The sequence below is a fragment of the Cupressus sempervirens genome, chromosome 5 (assembly GCF_028749045.1).
Source record: "Cupressus sempervirens isolate cs-2001-9-10 chromosome 5, ASM2874904v1, whole genome shotgun sequence".
Taxonomy (NCBI): Eukaryota; Viridiplantae; Streptophyta; class Pinopsida; order Cupressales; family Cupressaceae; genus Cupressus; species Cupressus sempervirens.
In genome coordinates this window covers 636,105,429-636,131,833 of record NC_143122.1, presented here as the reverse complement: position 1 = coordinate 636,131,833, position 26,405 = coordinate 636,105,429, and the positions used below count along the sequence as shown (strand labels likewise).

Here is a 26,405-nt window from a genome sequence, read left to right as displayed (position 1 = left end):
AGCAGTCTCAAAGTCAAATCCTTCGTTCCTTATGAAATTTTTTTGTTAGAAGCCGGCTCTTTTCCATTAGAGGCTTCAATGTTAATTCGGTTAATTAGCTACTTAAAAAGGACGGAAAACATGCATGGTCATCAGTGGCCAAAAATTGTGAAAGAAGCAGCTTTTAACTATAGGAAGAAAACATGGATGAAGCAAAACATTAAATGGATGGATAAATGGAACATCAAGGTGCATAAGTGTCCGAATGATAATGCAAGCATTAAAAAGTTTGTTAGGGAAAAGTTTCAAAGTGTCATATGGAATAATAACTTTGGCAAGGAAAAAAAGACTTACTACATTAAAGAATTAAACCCAACGGGGGATCACAGCGAGAAAGCATACCTTGGGGCTGCTAAAGGTAAGGCAAGGTTGTTATTGGCTCAGTTGAGGACTAGATCCCATCACCACAAGGAAGCTATCAAAACAGAATAGCATTTTCTCTTCGAGTGCACGGCTTATGACAACATTCGAATATACTATAATTTCATACAAAAGCAGTCAACATGCATAGTTTGTTTGAGGTTGACAAGATCAAGCTAACCGCAAACTTCTTAATTAAAATCCATATTAGAAGATTAGAAATAGAAAGAAATATGAAATCTGTTTATCATTCATTCATTCTATCCTTCCATGACTGATGATTTACGATCTCTTACACACTCAATGACAAGATCTAAAATTGAGATCATAATCATTACAGTAAAGGACTGTGCAGACCTAAAATGTTAAACTGTCCTCTGACGTAAAATTTCAAATAAGTCTCACAAGAATAGTTCTAGATTGTATAGACCAGTTCTGTATATAATTTTTAAGTGCAAATACCCTTAGATTTGAAAAAAGCTGCAAGAAGATGGACATTGTTATTCAGATTTTAATTTCAATGACAAGATCTAAAATTGAGATCATGATCATTACAGTAAAGGACTACGCAGACCTAAAATGTTAAAATGTCCTTTGACGTATAATTTGAAATAAGTCTCACAAGAACAGTTCTAGATTGTATAGACCAGTTCTGTATATAATTTTGAAGTGAAAATACCCTTCGATTTTGAAAAGGGCTGCAAGAAGATGAACATTGTTATTCAGATTTTAATTTTAATTACACAGGACTCACTAGTTGTGTTAATTAATGCTTTCACTGGAATGTGCATAATTAGAACTTCAAAATCACTTGAACAACGTGCATACTATTATATACAACTTACATTGCATTGACCCTTAATTGTATCTAATTAAATGCTGATAGATCACTACAAACTACTTATTTACTACACCCAAAACTATGTATATTTCTTTCATCTTCATTTAGTTTTTTTACTAAATTAATCTTATTATTTTAATTTCTTAAAAAAATGATGATTTATATCTCAAAATATTATAATTTTAACAAATATTTTATGTCATATTTATCAAATAATTAAATCTTAAAAGTATATTCTTTTTATGATGAAATTGATAATTTTGAAGTGTAGATGGTTGGCACATTTAACCTAAGATAAAAAGATAACATCGAAACACCCGCACCATCCCACTCCACCAGTCATTGTAGAATGCCTACCACCATTAAAGACAAATCATCGGTAGCAATACCAATATTAGTATTTGGATTATAAAAGCACTAATTTCCTACTCTTACAATAATCAGCTATAATCCAACATTATGTTTAGAAAATAGAGAAATAAACCAGCACTTCAAAAATGAGACTACACAAACAAATGTCAGAAAGCTGTATTAAATATTTAATACCACAGCAAAAGAAAACCACAGATAGAATGTAGTTGATGTTCACAATTGCTTTGGATGCTTAATCATCAATCCAGCCTGAGGAGCTTTGATGTGGATAAGGATGTTTTGGTCCTGGTGCAAAGGCTAAAGGATCAAAAGGAAAGCTTTCGGATCCTCGTGCTTGCCCAGCTCCAAAGGAACTGTTCCCAACAGCTCTTGCATAATTCATGTTCTGGTCAAGTCGAGGAGCATAACGCTGCATGACTGATGAGGATATTTCTGAACGCCCATAAGAATCGGACTGATATGTTCCCCTAGAAAGATGTGAAGGCTCTTCATGCTGTTTCCCTAACAATAACGAGCGATGGAATTCAGATGCATAAGCATCAGTATTACGAGAAGCCTGCTCGATATGATATCTGCCTCTTTGAGAATCCCCCATTAACCAATCAGTTCTTGAATCAGGATCATAACTATATTGAGCCTGCCTGTTGTACAGTCCACTGTTCTGCATTCTTGGTAGGTCTGTTTGAACTGAATAGTCAGATTCCAAGCCAGACAAACTTCTAGGGAAGCCTCTAGTCACTTCTGCAGGAGCATATTCCTCATCTCTATTTGCAGGCCGACTAAGTTGTATTCCTCTCACATAATCCTCTGAAGTACTGGTATGTAACCTCCCAAAACCCTCACTACCACCAGACTTTCTGTGGTAACCTCTAACATAGCCTTCATCAACACTGGGTAATTTTCCTTGGAAACCTCTTCTCATTTCCTGCCCCAACTCATTTCCATCACTCGGGAGCCCTCTTGTCTCGTATTCTCTATTACCACTATCAGGTCCTCCATCAAATGTTCTGCCCAAACCATTTGTAGCATTGATGTGTCCAGAACCCTGTTCTCGCATATAACCATTATACTCAATCTCATCATCTGTCATTAAATCCATTTTCTTCAGGGGTGGTGATGAAACAATCAGCTCCTTTTCAATCTTGCCTTTATCAGGTGCCTCTTTTTTTCTGTCTTTGTCAGACCTTTCGCTCTCAGACCTGGTCTTTTCAGACTTGTCTGCATCAAGTTTTCTTTTCTCAATCTTCCCTTTGTTGAACCTCTCTCTCCCTACAGGTTCTTCTCTTCCCTTTGCTCTCACTGGTGACTTTACTTTCTTACCACTCACACGATCATCTTTGCTTTTATCTGGAACATCCAGTTGATGTCCTAAAGATAAAGAGTCAGTTTTTGATTCCCTCGCACTGTCTTTGAGAACACCAGACTTGTTAATGGTCTCAAGTCCAAAAGCAGTGGATTGCTGATCCTGCTTTTCATGTTCTCCTAAACCAAGATTCCCTTCAAATGACTGCAAAGGTTTTGTTTCAGAAACCCCATGCTCCACTGTTTTTGTATGATCTCTTAAATGTCCTTGCTTTACTGCAATTTCCTTGTGTACTGATGTCCAATCAGGTCGGCTCCAGAGATAAAGTGGTGGTGCAATTGTATTCCATTGGCTTAGTTGATTGTCATCAACATCTACAGAACCTGGCAAATAAAATGACTGGGAAAATGCAAATCGTTGTGATAAGAACATAATCTAAGAAAAAAAATTCATAATCTTGCACAATTTATTGACAAGTAAACAAACCTCGTCTCCCAATAGCTCTGCATCCTCCCAAACAAGATCATATCTTTCTGGTTTCTCGTCTAGTCTGTTTAGATAAGTTACAAACCAAAAAGATTAATACTAACCATAAAATTCAATGGCACAGGTCAAAGCCTGATTCAAGGTGTGCTTAGTTTGTGAAATATAATTCATAAATTGTAGAAAGCTTCCAGTATGTACATGTTCAATGACGTTCTCTAGAAAACAGAAATGACTAACCTTTTTGTTTCCTTCGGAACAATAAGTATGACTAATTTTGGAAGGAACTCCAAAGCCTTGTCAATAAATTTATTTGCAAGGGCGGCATGGACACCAAATGGAGGATTCAATCCCATTATCTGAATAAATTTGAGTTATAACAAAATCAGAGGAAAACAAAGAATAACATGGTGAAGTACACAATTCTTGACTACTAGACTTTCTTGTTTGTCCTATCCAGCTGTATATAATTAAATGATAGATCATTTTCTCTCTTCTAGTATAGAGCAGCACGAGTACAGTATTACTTACCAATCTGGTACCTGTTATCAATTCATCTTTCATCACAGTCATCCAATCTCGTTTCACAAACTCAAAATCATCCTGAAGATGTCAGAAACAATGCATACATATCAGACGAACATCACCATACAAGAATTATTCGTTGCAGAGTTCACACTAAGCAATCAGTTTAAGGCATAGCTCTAAGATACGGAATCAGAGTAATTCATAAGGCAAAAAAATTGAACTCGGCAAATACTCAAAAACAAATGACGCAAAAAAAAAATCAGCGACTTAGAAAGCAATATTATTTTAAAGAAACCTTTTATTGTAAACTTCAATTAAGAAATATATTACATTATAATTTGACAACTTGAAAGAGAAAATACATGGTTTTACAGCAAAAGCATGTGAAAATTGCATTTTGATTTTAACAAGCATTATAATTTTTACCAATGTTAGCATTTTTACCTGCCTTTTTACATCTATAGAAAAGCAAGAGTTAAACCTTTTAGAAAACTACCCAGGAAAAAAGAGCACTCAGCAACTCAAATTACTACTCGGGCATTTACAAACTATAATCATTGGCATCACTGGATTTTAAAGTGCAGGCTCTAAAACCTAACAAATGTGTTGCTTCCCGGAACTACCCTGGTAGGATAACGATGGCAAAGAGTGTGCTTATGGCAAGCCAACAACAGCGCCATAATCAATTTATCAGCACTTTACATAAATGCCTGTATGGATGATGTGCCAATTAACACATGTGCCAGGCCATCATGTTCCAGCGCCACCAGCCATTTGCATGCAAAATATGAGTTGCACCATGTTATCCTTTATAAATTCCAAGCCTGTGCTTACCCCTGAACTGATCAGGTCAACAGTGTTCCCAGATTTGATTTTTTAAAATGTGGAATAATCATCAATTCTTTCATGTCAATTCAACAATAGCCCAACCAATGGAAAAATCACTTTTTTGAATAAATTTCACTGTGAGATACCTTCTTCATTCATAGTGAAAGGATTACAGCTCTCATCTGTGTTTTTATGCTGTTGTTTTGAAAATAACCATCATCACTTCAAGGATCAACATACTAACTGCCTTTAGTAACAGAAGGCAATTCAATCTAAGAGCTATATATAAATCAAGATTTTATTTTATTCTATCCCTGTTCTAGTGTGTCTACTAAATGTAATAAAAGAAGAACTTCCATAACAAAGAAAAAAGAAGAAATCTATAGAGTATGTCACCTTCATATTCCAAGGTGTAAATGATATTACTAACAAGGATCCCACGATTTTTAAAAATACGACAGTGATCATCATGACAACATAGTGAGCCGCATAATATTTCTGAACTTTCTGGTAATGTGGCACAGATGTATGTTTAACAGTAAGCTCTCCTTTCATTAGATGTAGGGAATATAAATATATATGAACCTCACCTTGGGTTGAATTATGTCAAAATTCTTAAAAAGGCACTTTTTCCCAGTCTGGTCAAGCTTTGCTTTCATCAACCTTGAGAAGTCATTAGCTCCACAACAGAAATCCACAATCTACAAATGGTGTAAAATATTAGAAGTCTCAACAATGTATATCATACAACCAGAAAACTGCAATCATACTAGCACTTTTTTCAGCTAGACAAAGTAAAGTGTGCCACTATGTAATTAAGAATAAGTACTAATAATCAGTTAATATAAAATTATGGCCTCAATTGCCTGAAACAAACAGAATGAAGAACAATTGTTTTCATGAACTGTTAAAGCTTAAAAACAATGCAAGCTCACAGATTTAAATATTAAGAAATAAAAACAAAATATGAATAGCTTTAAACTGTAGACAGGTACAATCAATAATAATTAGTCATTAGAATAGTTAGACCAGTGTTTCCTTTCATAAGTAATAATATATAATAATGCCTTAAAGAAATATAAGTAATAACAGGATATATAAATGACTAAAAAACATCTCTTAAAATTTCAATATAACTTTAATCCTAATACAGAGTCCAAATAACATAAAAATGGACATAGGTATGGAATAACAAAAACTGCAATATATTTATGATCAACATCAGTTGTTAAAAGATAGATAGGAAGCATACATAACACCAACAATAGAAGAATCCTGGGCTAAGAAATAAGGTGGGGCAGGATATGGAAATATCACGACTTTCTGTTAAGAAGAGTCCAACTCTTAGACATGTAAGATATCTACTCCATAGGAGGCTTTGTAGAGTATGTCTAGTACAAGGAACTCATAACAATGATGACCTTGAAGCTCTCCTTTGAGAGAGAACAGTGGCAACATCCTTGGACAATACCATGATAAGCCTTCTTAATTAGTTTTGATTGCTTTTCTCTCAAATGCGGAAATAAAAAATTTAAAGACAGTAATAGAGTCATTGATATTTCAAATATTATTTTTGACTGTGTTACATTTCCATATAATCAATCATCTTATAGCATTTGTAGCATAGTACTTTGGTTGTTATTCTAATAACATATGATGCGGATGGCCTTAAAGTGCTTGACACCATATACTAATGATCTTGTAGCTACATTCTTGAAAAGTGTGTGCCTAGAATTAACTAATCGTGCATCACCATATTGAGTAGTCTTGCAGTGTGCTCTCCTTGTTCAATTTTGTCTCTTCTAGAATTACTTCTTGGCATCCAAAACTTAGTCCACTTGTAACAAAAGTTAACCTCATCCTTTGCAAGGAACGTTACTAGTACTTTGCACTCAACACTGCATTTGGTATGATGAACATCATTTGGCAAAGCATGCTATCAATTCACTCACACTTCCCTAAGGCTTGGAGCATTAAACTTAATGTGACTCATGGCAAAGCATGTTATCAATATAATTGGAAAAGCATACTATCAATTTACATTTCATTGTTCAGATTTTGAGCATCCTCATTATGACTCGTGCCACGAGAACTTATAGATACAATACAACGAATGAAACTTATAGATTGATATGCAAGCGCAAGGATTCTATTCGATGAAATTAATAGATGATTAACCTACAAACTCTAACATCTACAATTTATGGCTTGCTATTCTTCAACTGTACTAAACTTGGAAACAATATTTTACCTAAATCGCCATGTTCTCTTATCCATCAAATGTGTTTCATTCATTCCTGAATGCAAAATCACTTTGCTTGGCCAAAAAGCCATTCAGAACAATGTGATCGCAAAGCAATCAACATGCATGTCACCAACTAGAAACTTTGAAATTTTGCTTTTTACATAAAAGTTTCTTGAAATAATGTCAGCCTTTCTAAAATGATAACATAACAGAATTTCAATTTGCTTAAAAGGAATATGTTCCACTCCTCAAATGCGATACCATCTGATAAATTAGACTCAATATTAATTTCACCCTATTTATTACTGGTATGAACATGGTACAGCATGCATACCTTACCTATACGTCTGAATAATTGCATAATCACTGCTGTCTGACTTGCAGAGTTTCATGTGAGGAAAAAAAACTTGCCCCAGATCTGATGAAAAGTAAAACTCAAAAAATAATAGGGAGTAAACGAAAATTATTCATATATAGAACCAACCCAGAACTACTCTGTATGTGTTCTCATATTTTCATGGATGTTTTTCTTGCTGTGATGCCAGGGGAGGAGCCACTTCATCATACTATCATATTAGAATGCCAATGCAAGTTTGTGAGTCACCGGTCCTCTCTACCCAGCTGCTGAACACACTTTAGGATTTTTATATTCCTTTGTGAACATAACATAACATTGGTAAATAAGAAATTAAGCCTGTCACTATCATCATATTTTATTATCTATGATCCCATCTTTGCTTCCAACAATGCAGGTGCTGATCCCTATTTGCTCCTCTAAACTTTATTCTCTGATCATTTCTCTATGATGAATATCATCATATTTTTATAATAAGTTTAAATAAGGTATTATGGTTGTTATTAAATACAGAAACACATGACAATATCTGTTTGAATTAGTAACCTTTCGTATCCGTTATGTTGTTTGTCCTCTAGTACACATGTGAGGACATGTCATTTACTTGTCCTCTTGTCCATGTGTGAGGACAACTCATTTGTTGCAATTACTTATATAAGGAAACTAGTTTATCCTCCTTAAGAGGATCTTGACACTTTGCACACATTTATTATGAATGGTAGCATTCATAGAAATGTGATTACACATGCAACTCTATTCTCATCTCTACAAAAGAGATGCCTCTTTCTCATTCTTCAACTCTTCTACACATCACTTTGATGTTACTGTAATGAACTAATTTGCTCCACTCTTTCTCTCTCCCACCTTCCATAGGCTTTGCCCCATTGGTATATCACTTTAACCTTGATTTGAATGTTCTATTTGCTCATTGCACTACTGCCCATGAAGCTTGGGGTATTTTAAAGAAAACTTATGATAGGCCTACCAAATCCAACCAAGATTCAATTGCAAGACAATTTGGAAGATTTAAGGTATACAGATTTTGAATGTATGGATGAATTTTTTCTTAAATTTGATTCTATTAAAAGTCAATTAGTTGGTTTAGGTGTTACTCTAACTGATATTAGATTAATTACCATTATTTTATTTTAAATAAATGTCTTCCTAAGCAGTTTCAACAATTTATCACTAATGTGCATTCTCAACTTGCTATTCCTACTTTATCTACTCAATTACCTTATAATGTTTTCAAAATTTATTGCGTCAAGAGGAAGCTAATAATCATAATAATCAAATTTTAATAATCATAATTTCAATAATAATCATAAAAATCATAACTTTAATAATAATCATGATCATAACAATTATTCTAATAATAAATTTAATTATAGGCCTTTTAACAATAATAATAATCCCTATACGAATTGTAATAATACCATCTAATCAACATAATAGTCTAAATAGAAAACCCCATTGAGCTTTTTGTGGGAAAGAAGGTCATGTAACTAATAATTGTTTTGAAAAGCAAAATGAGAAGCAAGCTGTCAATAACAATAATCAAAATAATAAAAAATCTCATGGTAAAAAATCTCGTCATGCTTTTACTCTTATTAATGACTTCACTTGTAAATTTGGATACATTTCTTACATAGTAAAGATCAAATACTTGATAGATTTGTTAAATTTCATATGTTTGGGGAAAGGCAATCTGATTATAAGGTAAAGATTCTTCGAACTGATAATGGTACTGAATTTGTTAATAATAATTTTCATTCTTACTTATGATCTTTCAAGATTAAAAATCAGCTTACTATTCCTTATACACCACAACAAAATGGTGTGGCTAAATGGAAGCATAGAAATATTGTGGAAATGTATAGATGCATGTTACATGCTAAAAATATGGATTACAAGTTTTGGGTTGAAGCTACAGCTTGTGCCACTTATATTCTTAATATAATGAATAAACTTGATCGGGTAAAAAGCCCAATTCACAAAACTTGAGGATATTTGGATCTATTGCTTATGTTCACAAACCCAAACAGAAAAAGCATAAATTAGATGTTAAATCTTATCCATTTATATTTGTTCGGCATGATGAAAGTACTAAAGGTTATAGAGCATATAATCCTCTTACTAACAAAGTACAAATTGCAAGAGATATTTCTATTGCAGAAAATGGAGTACATGATTGTTCCAAGGTTGAAGATGATGAATTTGAAGGTTTAAAGTTAAAATGTGGTAGTGGAGGATCAACCACATTTTCTAAACCCTACTCCAAGTATCTTCTTTATTCCTCCTATTTCTTCTAATGCTAGTAATGATGATAATGTTGATACTAATGATGCATTTATAGATCACGACTCTTCCCCTAGTGATGACTCTATTACTACTAAGAGAAAACCTAAATGGTTTCAAGGTTTACTTAATGAAAGAAATGATTATCGTACTAGAATAGGTGGACTTAAACCTAGGAGAATTAATTATTGCAATTATGGTTTGATGTCTTCTCTTATGGAACAAGCTAAGGTTCAACCTCACTGGCAAAAAACTATACAAGTTGAATGTGATACTTTAATTTCTAATCAAACTTAGGATTTAGTTCCTTTGCCTCATGGTAAGAATTTAGTTTCATGCAAAATGGTTATATAAAACTAAACTCAATGCCAATGATGAAATTAGTAAGTTTAAAGCTAAGTTAGTAGATAGAGAATTTTCTCAAATTGAAGGTTTAGATTACAATGCAACTTTTGTACCGATTGCTAAAATGCCTGCTATAAAGATTGTGCTTGCTTTAGCTTCAAAATTGAATTGGCCTATTCATAAAATGGATGTTAAAAGTGCATTTTTAAATGGTGACTTACATAAAGAAATTTATATGGCTCAACCACCAGGTTTTGTTAAAAATGGTAATGAATATTTAGTATGTAAACTAAAGAAAACTATTTATGATTTAAAGCAATTTCCTAGAGAGTGGTATTCCAAAATTATGCTTTCTTCATTTCTCAAGGTTTCAATAGAAGTAAAAATGATCCCAACTTATACATTAAACATATTCAAGATAAAATTATCATTATTATTCTATATGTTGATGATTTAATCCTTACTTCAAGTTCTAACACTCTAATTTCTATTATTAAGTTTCAACTTGATCAACAATTTCAAATGATTAATTTAGGAATTCTACATTACTTCTTAGGGATGCAAATATGGCAAAACACCCAAAGGTATTTTTCTTTCTCAAAGTAAGTATGCTCAAGATCTTTAGGATTAGTTTCAAATGAATTAGGAACTAAGTTAATGATTGACACAAATACTTCGTTTGTTGATGTTACTTCTTATCAACAACTTGTAGGAAGTTTGAATTATCTTACTCCTAGACCCGATATTGCATATAGTGTTGGTGTAATTTCAAGATTTATGTCCAAATCTCAACAAACAAACTTTAAAGTTGTTAGAAGAATATTAAGATATATCAAAGGAACTCTTAATCTAGGATTAATTTATGATGCAAATTCTGATTTTACTTTACAAGGATTTACTAATTCTGATTTAGGTGGAGATCCCGATGATGGGAAATCTACTTGTGGTTATTGTTTTTTTGTTGGTTCAAGTGCTATATCTTGGAAAAGTAAGAAAGAGACCTTCGTTTCCACATGCTCTACCAAGCTGAATATAAAAGTTGTACCAATGCATCTAAAGAAGCTCTACAGCTTAGAAGAATACTTGAAGATTTGGGTCTACCTTAACAAGAACCTACACCTTTGAATTGTGATAATCAAAGTGTAATAACCTTGGCAAAGAATCCTATATACCATGCAAAGTCAAAGCATATTTGTCTCCACCGTCACTTCATTAGAAAGCACATTGAAGAAGCAAGTGTTCCTCATCCTTTGCAAGAGTGAAGATCAAGTTACTGATATTTTGACAAAGCCTCTTTCTAGAGAGAAATTTGAATTTCATTGTAAGAATTTGGGTTCGATACCCTTTGATGTAATCTCCCGAAGTAAAGATTAAAGGGGGGTGTTAGAATTAGCAATCTTTCATTGGTTGTATATATTTATTAAATGGGATAAACCAAGGTATCGCTGATGTTGTTTGTTCTCTAATACACATGAGTTTACTTGTCCTCTTGTCCATGTGTGAGGACAATTCAGTTCTTGCAATTTCTTATACAAGGAAATTAGTTTATCCTCCGTAAGAGGATCTTGGCACTTTGCACACACTTATTATGAATGGTGGCTATCATAAAAATGGGAGTTACACACGCAACTCCATTCTCATCTTCAATAAAAAAGATGCCTCTCTCACTCTTCAACTCTTCTACACATCAGTTTGATGTTATTGTAATGAGCTAATTTGCTCCACTTTTTCACTCTCTCCCCTTCCATAGGCTTTGCCCTCATTCATAATATTAGGCAATGGGTATGAACATTGTACAACATGCATACAATAACTACAGGTCTGAAAAATTGCATAATTACAGTTGTCTGATTTGCAGGGTTTCACATGCGGAAAAAAACTTGCCCCAGATCTGATGAAAAGTAAAACTCAAAAAAATAATACGGAGTAAATGAAATTATTCATATATAGAACCAAACAAGAATTAATCTTTATGTGTTCTCATATTTTCATGGGTATTTTTCTAGGTCTGATGCCAGGGGAGGAGCCACTTCATCATACTATCACATTAGAATGCCAATGCAAGTTTGTGAATCAGTGGTCCTCTCTACCCAGCTGTTGAATACACTTTAGGGTTTTTATATTCCTTTGTGAACATAATATAACATTGGGAAATAAGAAAATAAGCCTGTAACTATCTTCATATTTTATTATCTATGATCCCATCTTTGCTTCCAACAATGCAGGTGTCGATCCCTATTTGCTCCTCTAAAGTTTATTCTCTGAACATTTGTCTATGATAGAATATCATCATATTTTTATGGTAAATTTAAATAAGGTATTATGATTGTTATTAAATACAAATAACCATGACAATATCTGTTACAATTAGTAATCTTTTCTTGGTTGTATATATTTATTAAATGGGATAAACCAAGGTATCCCTTATGTTGTTTGTCCTCTAGTACACATGTGAGGACAACTCATTTGTTGCAATTCCTTATGAATGGTGGCATTCAGAGATAAGGAGTTACACATGCAACCACATGCAAATCCATTCTCATATCTGTATAAGAGATGTCTCTCTCTCAATTCTTCAACTCTTCTACACATCACTTTGATGTTATTGTAATGAACTAATTTGCTCCACTCTTGCTCTCTCTCCCCTTTCATAGGCTGTGCCCTCATTCATAATATTAGACAAGGGGTTTTCTTTGCTTTCCCCTTTCAGAATCTTGTCTCCATTTGTATTGATCTTTAGGAAGATCTCTTAAGCTTTTTGATTTTACAATAACTTTGTTTTCATTTCAAACTCTCTTGGATTAATTCTTTAAATTATTTATCAATTCCTTTCAATCTATAATGATGGACTTTCCTTCTTTGATTCTAATAAAACCATATTATTATATTATTTCTTACTATTAATGGAACCTTAGTTAGCATCTCCATAGAGCCATTCTCAAATTTAGGCCCTGGACTTCCCTGAAACTCACCCCCACAAACCTCACTAGGAAACTCCATGGAACTATGTATGTCTTATAAAAGGCCTCAAAATATGGTTGTATCCATGTATATGCAATGCGAGGAGCTCTCACAAACGAGGCCCATCTTGAAATCCCCTCTCGCTTTGAGCAACCCACCACAAGATCTTGTGAATTTTGCCATTCAAAAAATTATGACTATAGAAATTTCAGATCCTTGAGTAATGTCTTGAGTATGTCAAAGATCGACAAGTTCTTGAAAATTTGAAAAATTCTCATTTATACCTGATACCCACTCCTAGGAGATTGCATCCTCTCTCCAAATCACTGAGAAACATAGGAGGTGCCTTAATTGTTGCCATTAGGACATAAACAAATTAGGATACTCAGTAATACCTAGGATAAGAAGGTTTGAAATGTAATGCTTAGCTCAATTTGATATGCTATCTATTGATTTATTCAGTTCACATATGATTAATCAAATGATTTTGAACTCTAAATTACTATATTGTTTGCATATTTGTGGCAGGACTCCCAATGTAATCAATCCTGATAATCTTCAAAACTTGTGGAAACAAGCTAAACATCCTCAACGCCCAGACCTAAACCCAGTGACCAATTCTAGTAATTGTTTATATTCTGTTTACATGCTTATATTATCATCTGTAAGGAATCTGAGTAACTTCTTTAGAGTCATACATTAAACATTCATGCTTAATTATAAGCTTCATCATTATAAGATTGCAAACATATGTTGCTTTTATAACCAATAAAACCATACAGAGGAATGAAAGTCGGCATCTAAAACAAAGTAACCACTATATGCATTTATATCAAGATTTGCATGCAGAGATTTCTTTCAAATATATCATGCAGAAGATACAGATTGAATATTCAGGATAGCATACAAGATGAAAATGAAGCTCCTTACCATGTCACCTTCGTTCACATACCAATGAAGCCTTTCAACCACCTGTATCAAATAGATTAAGTTAACAATCATCCAAAAATATTCAAAACATCACATCAACAACATCAACAAGGAAATACAATTAAAAAACAAATGCAATCTTCAACCATATGAAGATTGTTGAAGACAACTGCTTCTTGTGACCCATAGCAATGATCTATAATTTATACTCTTTTTATGAGTACATAAGCCTGTACTACAATAAAATGCATCAACACAATGTATGGGGGAAATAATGTCATCTTTGTGGACAAATTTAGTCTGTAACAACAAATTGCTCTAGCTTTTGGAGGATTTTCCTATTAGTTTATTTAGTCAAGAAACATTATCTGTTTAAAAAGTCGATGTTACACCAGAACCAGAGACTCATAGCATACAAGTATCTGAGATGGATTGCAATGGACTGTCACAATGATAAAACAAAATTCAGTCTTCAGCAGGATACAGCAGGTTGGAGTATCTCTCAATGGAGAATTTTAAAAATCCTCAGCAATGATTCTATGAAGCTTGTCGAGTAAGATCTGGTGAGGTCTGGATGACTGTAAACTGAAAAACATTTCCCATTACCACATTCCCTTCTGCTCAGTGTCACAAAATTAGGTGTATTTTCATTAATCGCTTGACAATCACTATAAATAATCAAATTTGCAATGACCTCCAATGAAATGATGGCCATCATTTCTTCCTTCTAAGGAGCAGTAAACAAGATATGGTAAATGTCTCAGGGAAATCATAAGCTGTGTAACTTGCAAACTGACATGTGAATGTTGTCCTAAAATATATTTACTTCATTAAAATCTGTCCAATTTGGTCTCCTAACTAACTAATGATTACAGTCAATAGTATTTTAATTTTGTGATTTCCTTTTTTTAACATACCCGCCTAGCTAAGAGCTTCTTGGTTACATGAGAGAGGAAGTGGTTAACATGTTTTCCTTCCTTTTGCGTATGCTTTGTCTTGCCAATACCGGTGAGTATTGGACCATTATTTTTTGCACCTATCTGTTTGTTTTCTCCAAGAGTTCTGTGGACACATTTCTAGCTTTCTGTGGTACATTAGGAGGTCAAATCACCCTGTGTCAACTCCAATGTATTAGGGTTTCAACTGAACAGTGATGAATGAAAATATCACTGTCGATATAATATTTAACATATTTGACAAATACAATTCATATCTTAGAGTTTAGTATTTGTAAATTCACTATTTCACAAATTTGACAAAGCTACATTTGAAATGTACTTTGTATGCATATTTTCATAACTAGTTTTTCAAGTAACTTGTAACAGCCGTCTATTGGCCTATCATTAATACACAGAATATACATATGAACAGTTGTGTGGAAGACTCTCGTGTCTTTACCCTCATGAGGACCACTTCCACTAGACAGGCGTGTAGGAGACTCCAAGCTCGGCAAATAGAGAGAAAGCTATCAAGTGATGATCTCCCTCTTGCAGATACTGTCAGATTTGTGATACAATTCAGTCTTGCAGGATAAAAGGTGGCTCTAAACCTTTTCTCTTTCCTAACAATTATGTAGATTGTTTTCTTTGTTATGGATGTCCTACAGAACTCAAAAGATCAGAAATGTGATGATTGTATTCTCGCAATTCAGAAGTTCCCTTTGTATGTTATGTTGCACACACAATAAATGATCATCAGAAAGACAGAAAAAAATCATCAGTACATTTTTCACATCTATATATTATATGCTGCTTGCCTTTTTTTCCATTTTTGTATAATAGCGATGTTATATTTTCACTCGATTTAATTGATTTTTTGATACAACAGTTTTTAAAAAACTAACTTAGCCTATCCCTCATCTTATTGTTGCTTTAAATTTGAATTTATTTGGCTCCAACAATTGATTCTTCTCCAGGAGATCAAGCACTGGTGGATGATTGCCCTCCTATTTTGGTCTCCATAATGTTTTACTTTTCTAAGAAGCTTGACTATATGAAATAATGCATGTTTTCTTGGAAAAAATAAAGTATGTGAAAATATTAGGGTTGCCAAAGAGAAGCCGTGAACCAGCTTGCTAAACTCAATCAAAAGCAAAGCTAAACTCCCTTCTCTATATTAAAAAATGCTAATAAAAGCAAGATTTTTGGTGAAGAAAATCATGAGGATGTGGTTTTTTATAACCAGATATGAGTTCAGTATGTTTCCACTTTGTAATGCCAAAGATCCTTCTCTCCAAATGCATTTCATCCCTTTATACTACAGTTGGAATCTGGGGTCTACCGACAGTGTTGCAATGTGTTTTTTCCTACAATAATGTGGTAATGTTTGCTCTCGAAAGGTCAAGGCTTTCACCTCAAAAGGCCTTCAAGCCACCCTTTTGAATGCACCTCCATGGCTTTGTTTCCAAAAAATATAAACCTTTACCTTTATAGACTTTGCATTAATTTCTGATTGCAATTCAGCATATATAATTATTTCTAAAGCTATTGGTGAGATGCTCGAGAACTTACTCGCAAAGATTATTTCTTTGGAACAAGGATGGTGATTGGGTTTTTTAACCTTTTGGTTTTTACTTCTAAGTGTACTTATTGAGGCTTGGTTTTCTACCATAGTTAATGCAAGTACCTTTGACTTTTCTCAACATTTCACAGGGGGGTTGACAAGGTGACTCCGTCCCTATTTTTTTTTCCATTATCGTAAAGTTTTTGTAATTAAGAAAATTTCCAAAGACAATCTCTCAACTGGTTGTCCAAGTTCGTCAATTTCACCTTTGCTTTTTTAAAAAGGCTTCAATAGGAAAGGTGTGGTTTTGGAACATACTTGAGGCAATCTGCTTTGGCTTATGATAAAATAATTTAAAAAGAAAAAGAGTTATATTCTTTAATGTTGGACCATCTCTACGCAAAAGGATTGTTGATATCTTAAATTAGTTTATATTTTCTTGAACTGATAATATACTGGCCTTTGCCAGAGGAAACTTTTAAAGGAACAGGTTGCTCAGTTTCAAAGCATCTCTTGGATAGGGACACAGTTACACTTCGCTAGGAAGCTAATAAGAATTGTACTGATTCTTCAAATTGTTACAATCCTTTTGATGTTGATCCTCCACTTCCTGAAGTCTATGCTCAGTAAATATTAATAGCATTTACACAGACTTCTAGCAGTAGGGTACAAGTGGAGAAAGGAAATTAATGCTTTTAAGAAGCCTACAAACTTGAAAATGTATAGAAGAACAAGGACAAATGATTTGATTGTGCAAAACGAGTGAAAAGAAGCTGTGTTGGCTGAGATGACATCTAAGATGGATGGAACTCCCTTCCAAGGTTTAAATCTATGGGGTATCAAGATGTTATCAGGCTTATTGCATAATACAATTTACATAATGGCTTAATGTTTGAGAGAAGGTGAAGTTAAAAATTCTCTGAAAGGTTTAGGAGAAACCCTTGATGATATAGTTATTGTTCCAAAGATCTTAAGGTCATTACATCAATAGTTTGATGCTAAGGTTACAGCTATTGAAGGCAGATCTTGACAGTATAAAAAGATGCATAAGTATTGTAAATCAAATTTTGCATACAAGTAAAGGTATAACTATAAACATTAAAAACTAGGTATGCTACCATATTTTTTTGATAGTTTTCCTGGATTCGTTTCAAAAAAATCATAGATACTAGTACCAAACTATAAACAAAAATTGAGTGTGCTACCATATATCCAAATCTAGGTATGCCATCATAAGCTACTAGGTAAATCTGACAGAAGAGATGCCCCTCAATCAAAAATTACCAAAAAAACTAAATAGGATGAAATTAGTTGAAAAGCTTGGACTTGGCAACAACTCACCAAGCCCCCTAAAAGTTTATTTGGGAAAAAATTCCACCATTTTTTAAAAAAACTTGGGAAAACTCAAGATCCTAAAAAACTACTAAAATTTAATTCAAAATACATCTTTTTGCAAATTTCAATGAGAAGATGCATCTAATGAGTTAATTAAAGAGAACATAAAAGTAACAAGCAGAGTTTAGATATATATAAATGCATACTGGGTACAAAATCACATTCTTGTACAGAATGTTGATGGCATGAAGCATAATAGTAAATAGTTTGTGTCACACTAGAAGTAAATACATCGTTACAATTACGTCTTCCTCTTCCCAGCTCTACTAGCATACTGTAATTCTCTATTTTGCATAATATATATAGGCTTTTTGCCTTTTGTTTTTAACAAAAAAATTAAAAATAATAATTTTCCTTTTTTTTTAAAAGAGTTATTCTGAAAAACTTGCTGAATTTTTGCAAAAACTCAGCGATCAATCAGCAATTTTTTCTCCAGCCGAGTTGCAATTAAATCTGGGGAAAACTTGGCGATTAGCAGAAACTTGCCGATTTTTCGGCGATTATGCCAACTATACAAAACCAGTCAGTCTTCAACTTATGCTACAACTGTTTAATATGAGCAGTGCCAATGAAAAGACAGGCATATGCAGTTTATCAGATCTGTGCCACTCAACAGTGCAGAATTTGAAAAGATCACGAATCATCTGGCTCAAATTCTAAATAATTCATCAGAAGGAATCTTGTCATAAATTAATTTTGATGGTTTATATTTAGATAATTTCTGCATGATTTATGGTTTCTGTCAAAATAATAAGCCCTAAGCCGTCAGCATGTGTCCAACAATGATACCTCTGAAAAATCTAGCATTCCTAAATAAGACATAATAATTATTTTGCAGGCAATGTTAGTTGAAACAAATAAAGAAAAACTATCAAAAAAATCATAGCTTACTAGTACCACACTTTTGCTCAAAAAAATGAATGAACAGTGTTTCCTTGCCCCAATAAATAACAATAGTGCTGACAACTTTACATGGAAATGCAGAACGATATAAGACAGAACAATGAAGATAACAAACTGGAATACCTCTTGCAGTTTACTAATTTTGGTAAAATGCCGACCGAATGATGTATAGCGCATCCCATGTAGAAATGGTGCCAAATAAACTTTTAATTTGTTCTGCACAATTTTCCAATAAAAAGCATTTTCTCCAAATGTTATTCAAAGCTCAACGCAGACCATTCTACTACTTAAAAACTTTATCGCTTATAAAAAAGGTATAATGGTCATCTCTTTACGCTAATGGAAGAAAAAAAAGTTTTCCTAAGATAGCAAATGGATACAAAGAAAAAACTTGTTTGCCAACATATTTCACAAATGGTCCTTTATCACGAGCTATTAGGAAATAAGCAGAAGAGGATGAATATAAAAAGTGCAAGTGAAATTCCAATATTTAGTTCTAGTATTGCAGTCCCACATGCTATGAAAGGGAGTTGTTGAAATGTTGAATAATCCTAGAAAAGAATACATAGATTTACTACTCTAAATCATACCCTCCATCTCGCCATATTCAGGAGTATATCTGGTGCACAAACAGCTTTAGCATCATCAATATTGCCACCTTCTTCAAGTTTTTTCAATGCTGTGCGAACAGCCTGCCATAATGCGAAGAACTTAATTTGGTACAAATTATGCATCAATTACAAATTAATGATCAAGAAATTAGACACCTAAAAGACTAGTCTTACTCTTTTGAGGTAAAAGAGAACCTACCTCGACAGATCCCTCAACCTTTCCTTGAGTTATAGATTTATCTAGATTCCTTATATGATTGTTGTGCGTTGACGGCACTTGATGCTTTTTGTATACATCTTCTAACCTTATCCCTGATGTTGATTTCTTAACAATATCCATGATTCTGTCAGACAACATAAACTAGTTGAGCACACCAATAAAAAGAATATTTTGAGAATGGCTAGAAAGACTAAATTTACAAGCACTCACAGTATTTTAATGTCATTTTCAACAAAGTTAGGTAAAGCAACAGTAGTTTTCTTCTGATCTTGTTTAGAGGAAGTTAATCCCAGGGTTGCTTTATTCTTTTTCAAATCATAATCTTTTGATTTACTCTGTTTCAAGCCCGGACTCTTACTCATCTCCAAGATAGAATGTTTAGCCCCCTTTATTGGAGAATAAATATCTGTCCCCTTCATTGCCTTCTTAGGAAAATCAGACCCACTACCCACCTTTGGAAGTGCACCACTCAATGTACCCTTTTCTTTCTTTACAGATGGTTTTGGAGACATTTTGCCTTTGATAAATTCCAGAGCAGATTTTCCGTCAGTAGAAGATGGTGATTTCAATTTCTTCTTTACAGCTTTTCTTTCCACACCAGATTCGGGAGAGATGACGTGTTTCCTTTTCACAATTTTATCAGCAGAAGGCAACTCCGGATATACAATGTGATTCCTTTTTGGTGTTTCTAATTCTTCATCAATTTTATGTTTCCTGATGCAAGAAGCAAATATTAAAGAACAAATATTATAGAATGTAAATTATTTTGAAGGCAATGACTCCAACACCAATACTGTCTACAGTGTAAAGTTGTAAACATTAACTACTTGCCTGCAATATATGAGAATCCTATTTGGGATGAGATCATCCCAAGCTCGTTGTGGTTCATCATCTGTGTCTTCAAAAGGGATGGATCTGACAAGTATCAAATTTTACCATATATATTACAATTTTAAAAATTTCTAAGTACCTCTTAATAAGAAAATGATTATACTATAAAAGCCAAAACAGCGGTAACCCACTTTGGTAAACATTTTCTATGATATGCTTTCGGGCAACGTCTACAAATTGCAAATTGCATATCTTTATCATCTTTCTGCTCTGTCTGCTTGCAAACAATACACCTATGTATGGGACATGTAAACTGCAGTCCATCAACAATTTTTTTCTCAAGGTCTTCTGCCTCAGCTTCTGGTGCAATCATTCTTGACACACAACGTGGATGATAAAAGAGGCCACAAGTTGCAGAAACACAGTTGAAAACCTATAGATAATGAAACAGCAAGAGCATCAGCTTGATACAGGGTCATATAAACCAAGGATTTCGTAACTCCAAAAACAGATAGATAAAAGAACCATAATGGTATCAGAAGACAACTAATTGTCATGTAGCTTACCTCTGGTTTTAAAGACTTGTCAGATGAACCCAACTTTCCACAAACAAAACATTGATGCTGCTTATACTTACAGTTGAGGCAGTAAAAATTTTGCATTTCCTGCAGAACAAAGTTTAAGAAACATTGAAAAATTAACATTATCTGAAGTGTACCAAAATCATGTACTATACAAAGTAATAGAAGCATATCAAACGTACTTACCCTAACTTGGGCCTTTGATAAACCTAATGATTTACAACCTGAATCTTCCCCCGCTTCTTTATTTGGATGAAAGGACCTCATGCAAGGCCCCTCGCAGCTAGATCAGACAAAAACATATTAGCATTAATAGTAATTACGAAGACATCAATGTCATGAAACTGCCAGTTGCAAAAACATAGAAAAACTTAATTTAAAAGAAACCCCTGAAGAACCACAATGCCAAATGACAAGTAAAACATAAGTTTATAATTCATATAAGATGTGGATGTGCATTTGTTGAATTATTATGATATCTGATAGGCTTACACAAAACCTGGCTAGCAATGCTTTTCAGAGCAACTTTCAGTACTAAATTTTGAGAATATTTTACATGATTCAACAAAATAACAAAAAATAATATTGGCTTAACCAGGCATTTCAAGCAATCCCACGTTTGAATGCTAAACAAACTAAGTACCTTGTATGAGAAGCAAAGAAATGTAGTTTGGCAAAAAGAGCTCACCATAAAAGATCCCCACCATTGTCACAAATGGCACATACTGAATCAAACAAATCGTCTTCCTCCTCGTCAGACTCATCTAAACCATCCTCTCCCATGTCCCTGTCAGATTCTTCGTCACTGACTAAAAATTTTGCTCTTTTGACTTTGGGATTATCATCCCCATCCTGTCATTAAAAAATCATGAAAATAAGCAATCCAAATATCAACTACTAATCTGACAGAAAAGCATCAAGTGATACAAAACCTAACAAGTAAAATTTTTGAATCTGTAAAAACTACAGTCAAAATAAAAGTCCAACACATCATGACAGAAGCCAACCTCGTCAGATGGCTTCCTCTTCTTAAATTTCAGTTCCACAAAATTCTTCAGAACCTGACAAAAAAACAAGCTGTAAATATTAACATTTGTAATTTGGTGCCTACAGAAAACAATTGCAATTTCATTGTGTCCATTCATAACATTGACAAAAGTTGTTACCAATGCCTTCAAAAACTTTTTAGTGCAGGCATGAAATTGTGAATCTAAATATTTCAAATACGGAAATTTCCACTAACAAAAATGCTTTATAGTATTTTCACATCAACTAAATTTCATAAACCGAAATTGCCACTACTAAGAAAGCTTCAGACACCCAAATGCCATTTAACGCTTCACATTAGACAAAGACATGATCATGGAAAATTTAAAAAGTTTAGGTTTATGACAACAATAAGGAATACAAATAATGATTCCACCAAACTGGTGTACCCCACACATCTTTGAACTATGAAGAAAATTACAACGAAAAGAATCATGTCGCAAAGGGGAGGAATTCAGAAAATTCAAAAAACAAGTTTGACTATCTGAATCTACACTTCTTTTTATCAACCTATCAGATTCAGTTTTGTAAGTGAAATTTGAATCTGCAAAGATGACATCAAACCTTAAATGATGAATGTGAAATACATCAATATTTTAACACACTAGCAGAAATGAAAATATTGATACTCACAACTGCATTTTTCAAATTCTCAACCCTCCTGTACATATTTTCAATCATAGATGAATGTTTTAACAAATCAGATTCTGCTGGCTTCTCATCAGATGTGCTGCGCAAGAAATATTAGAAATTTCAGAAATTTAGACCAACAAAATATTGCTAACATAGACTCATCGTTTAAAGTAAAAACCAAATTACTAATCTGTACATGTACCTAAACAATTTCCGTAAGTGCTCCCAATATGCCTTCTCGGAGGCTTCAGGGTTTCTCTTTGCAAAATGAAGAAAGTGAGCAGACACGAGAAAGCTTCGGATTAACTCCTCGTAACTTTTCCTGGGCTTCTGCAGCTGGATCCTGGAATATTAAAAATATATATGAACATTCAAAACCAATTGAAGGTCGCAAGATACAAAGTTAATGGCTTTAACTGATTAGGATAGATAGAGCAAAAGCAATAAAAATAGAAAAATAAAATCCAGTATACAATTTGCCCAGTTCCTCTTACCAGGCTTTGTCTTTAATCATAGCATACACGACAGGTCTCTGCTCATCCAGATTTAGCTTCCATGAAACAGTCTGTTTATACACCTTTTGTAGTCCACCATCAGCAGTACCCTCTAAGAAAACTTCTTTGCATGAGCCATCTTTTCTCTCATCCCCATCCATGTCATTAGGTAAGACCGTGAAGGATATTGGCTCTTGATTCTCATCTGTAAAATAATAGTTCTCAACGACCTTTGGTATGACTTCAGCCTCGTCTTCTGAGGAATCACCTCCATTGACGGCCATTGCAACTTCTTCCTCCACTCTCTCCAGTTTTTCAGCTTTAGTAATGTCCATATCAGAAGCAACTGTTTCGTTTTCTGTAGGTGCCAAACTAGACAGGAAAATGTCACCACACGTCCATCACCAATAACTGTGCCATATCAGAAGCAACTGTTTGGTTTTCTGTAGGTGCCAAACTAGACAGGAAAATGTCACCACACGTCCATCACCAATAACTGTGCCAATTTTACAAAAAGAAGTTACCTTATGATTGAAAACAGTAATGCCTGCATTGAATTACCAAATCAGGGTATACTCGTCACCTGCATCAAATACTAAAAACAAGAAAAAACTATATAGCCTGAATCTGACGATTTCTCAAAAAAAGGCAAAACCTATATTAAGTATCGAAAAAGAACTTACCTGGATATTAACCAAATACCAAATTATATAACTTCTCTCATCTCACAAGAGAAAAATCTATATACCATGAAACTGGCTATTTTCCAAATTTGTTAAAACCTATATTTAGTGTCAAAAAAGATTTTCCCTATACATCAACACAACAGTAAATTATCTCATCTCTGGCAAAACTCTCACCAGTTAAATTTTTTGCAAGTAATCGCACCATAACAGCCAACTGCAAAGACTTTTTCATTCAAAATGACAAAACCCAACAGTTTAAAACCCGAAACACATAAGATAAGCATCATGGGTACTTTCTCAAACAGAACCACTCTAGAACTACCACCAGTATTTGTTGAAACCAAAGCTAACCCAAGTTCACCAACGTAGATTCTAAGAGTTGCCTTGTGGATTTTATATAACTTGTTTTCCTTATCGGATATTGCATTGCTTAATTTATTAGCTAATCAGTCTCTTATCCTGCTGCAGAGTTTTGTTCATGAACAAATCAATAGTGGGCCTATCTGGTTAGAGGTCTCTGTTCAATGGGTTATCGCTTTTGGCAAGAATATGGTCAACAAAGATTACAATAAAAGCGGAGAAAACCCTAAGCAAAATCTCACGAAATTAATCAGAACACACACTTCCAACAAATATATGATAGAAATCATCACAGAGACACCCCAGTAATGTCTTCCCCCATCCAACAGGCTAAAGAATCAAAACAGCTATGAAACAAATTAGATTTAAAGACCAAATAACCTAAATTACATACCAATAATAATATCTCAATGTCCTCCTTAACGGCTCGAAAAAGAGGGTTTGTTCCAGATGGAACTCGCAATGAATGCAAGCGAAACACTATGCCTCCAGTAATTGCAGAAATGGAGATTTTTTTGGCGCCCCCGATAACTCGTGTAGGTGTTCCAAAATCTAGAATATCAATTTATAATCGCTCCCTCCATCTGTCCCATAGGGGATTTTTAGCCTCGTGGACGTTAAAATTTTATCTACCTATTTATCATATATGAGAGATGAAGACACATTTGTTAAAATAAAACATATATAATTCAACTCTTTCCCTGCTGTTTCAACTTATGGCGTATCAAGAGTCGGAAGCGTCTACACAGCCGACAATGATTAAACTTTTATAATTATTTATTATTTATTATTTAATTTTGAATTAGAATTCCACTTTTATAATTATTTATTATTTAATTTTGAATTAGAATTCCACTGCTTTACAATTTCTAAATGATTAATAAATTCCTATGTACTATGGCTGTATAGTCATTTCATTAAGATTCTGTTTAATTATATACTGGTCTTTGCTTTTCCGTTTTTATAAAAGGTCCATTTGGTTGGTGGAATTGTGGAAATCGAGATTCGTATTTAGCCAAATCAAGGTTTTGCAAATCTTCATTTATATTTTTGGGATTTTATTTGAACTATTTGTTTCACTCGGAAGATGAGTGAGAAGACGCATTTTTATGCATAAGCTTGGAGTTGCAAGCAGACTCCAAAAAGTAGTCCAATCTATTATTTTTACACTCCTCAAAAAACATAACCAGGATTTGATTTTCAATTTTTACTTGCTAGTAGGAAGTTTGAAAACCTGGTTTTGAGACAAAATTAGAATTCTAGAATTCTAATTCTATTTTGCCAATTTTGAGACAAATGCAAAAAAATTCAAATCCAGATTTTGAAAAAGCCAATTTATGTCATCTTTCACGAACCAAATGGACCTAAGTGTTTGTCTTTTTGGGCCCCCTTTTATTTACTTTTTCTTCGTATGCTTAGACCATTTTCTAAAGTTTTTGCAGTAAGAGTAAAAAAATCTAATTATTTAGTGCAAATTCTAAATTTCCTATTGGTGAAGCCCATTTTAGCTAGAGTTTTTGTGACTTTCTAAAAACTAATATTAGACATAAACGAGTTGTCGGAGATTAATGTTCATTTATAGCATGTCAAAAATGTAGAAAGTCAGTGGTGCAAAAGGGTGCAATAAATGTGTTTGCAGCAACTAACATTGTCAACAAGTAAAATTAGTGCATTCTGGTTCGGTTCTCACATTATGATTACCAATGGTTGAGACTTTGGAGTTGAAGCAAAGGACACAAGGTATGTAGCTATGCTTTCTTTCTGCAAAAAGATCTCTTTGTATTTGTTTCGCACGCGTATTTTGTTATGAATGTAATGTGTTAAGCATAAGTGATGGTGTTTTAGTAAAGACTTCTTGTGGATTTAGGGGGAACACTTACTATTCCTCCACCTCCCTCTAGCACCATTCACATTGCAAATGCATCCTTCAACCTCCACCTACCATGGTTTGGTGGGTTTGTAGCCTATTAACATTGCCACTTCATTCTGCAGTTGTCGTCACCTACACAATGACCAAACCAGGGCGACAACAAGCAGGAAGTTCTCGGTTGCTAAGGTTTGTTTGTATTTGTTTACAAAGAACCATTAGGTTTCACTTAGCCAACTAGGGCTTTCGATCGGTTCATCCATGAGGCAATCCTGGCAATGTGGAATAATACTCATTAGAAACCCCCTCTCAGCTTCTTTTTCTACCCACCTTTTTTTATTATCACAAGGAAAATCATGTGGTCAACACCCAAAAATGTTGTTTCCT

General features: G+C 33.8%; 1 protein-coding gene across 2 annotated transcripts; it reads right to left on the bottom strand.

Moving 5' to 3' along the window:
* Positions 1-1,756: 1,756 nt before the first annotated feature.
* LOC149557504 (protein ENHANCED DOWNY MILDEW 2-like) lies at positions 1,757-24,837 on the bottom strand. 2 transcript variants are annotated; one of them, XM_089832158.1, is made up of 20 exons: positions 24,546-24,837; positions 23,106-23,601; positions 22,814-22,954; positions 22,612-22,708; positions 21,939-21,992; positions 21,620-21,783; positions 21,118-21,214; positions 20,917-21,015; positions 20,542-20,783; positions 20,351-20,434; positions 19,730-20,233; positions 19,499-19,643; positions 19,279-19,380; positions 18,812-18,904; positions 13,889-13,930; positions 5,345-5,455; positions 3,930-4,001; positions 3,639-3,757; positions 3,402-3,465; positions 1,757-3,314 (listed from the first exon to the last, which is right to left on the bottom strand). In XM_089832158.1, exons 2-20 carry the CDS (start codon positions 23,438-23,440, stop codon positions 1,845-1,847), a joined length of 4,035 nt encoding a protein of 1,344 aa, XP_089688284.1. In that variant the 5' UTR covers positions 23,441-23,601; positions 24,546-24,837; the 3' UTR covers positions 1,757-1,844. The 2 variants fall into 2 exon arrangements, with proteins under 2 accessions (XP_089688284.1, XP_089688285.1); XM_089832159.1 differs by having other exon boundaries at positions 23,106-23,652; positions 24,546-24,710.
* Positions 24,838-26,405: the final 1,568 nt, after the last annotated feature.

Coding starts and splice junctions, on each gene's coding strand:
- LOC149557504 (XM_089832158.1), bottom strand. CDS start 23,440: ATGGACATTACTAAAGCTGAAAAACTGGAGAGAGTGGAGGAAGAAGTT. Junction 21,993..22,611: donor AGAATTTGAAAAATGCAGTT/GTGAGTATCAAT, acceptor TTTTTTTGTCAG/GTTCTGAAGAATTTTGTGGA. Junction 4,002..5,344: donor TTGACATAATTCAACCCAAG/GTGAGGTTCATA, acceptor TGACATCTTCAG/GATGATTTTGAGTTTGTGAA.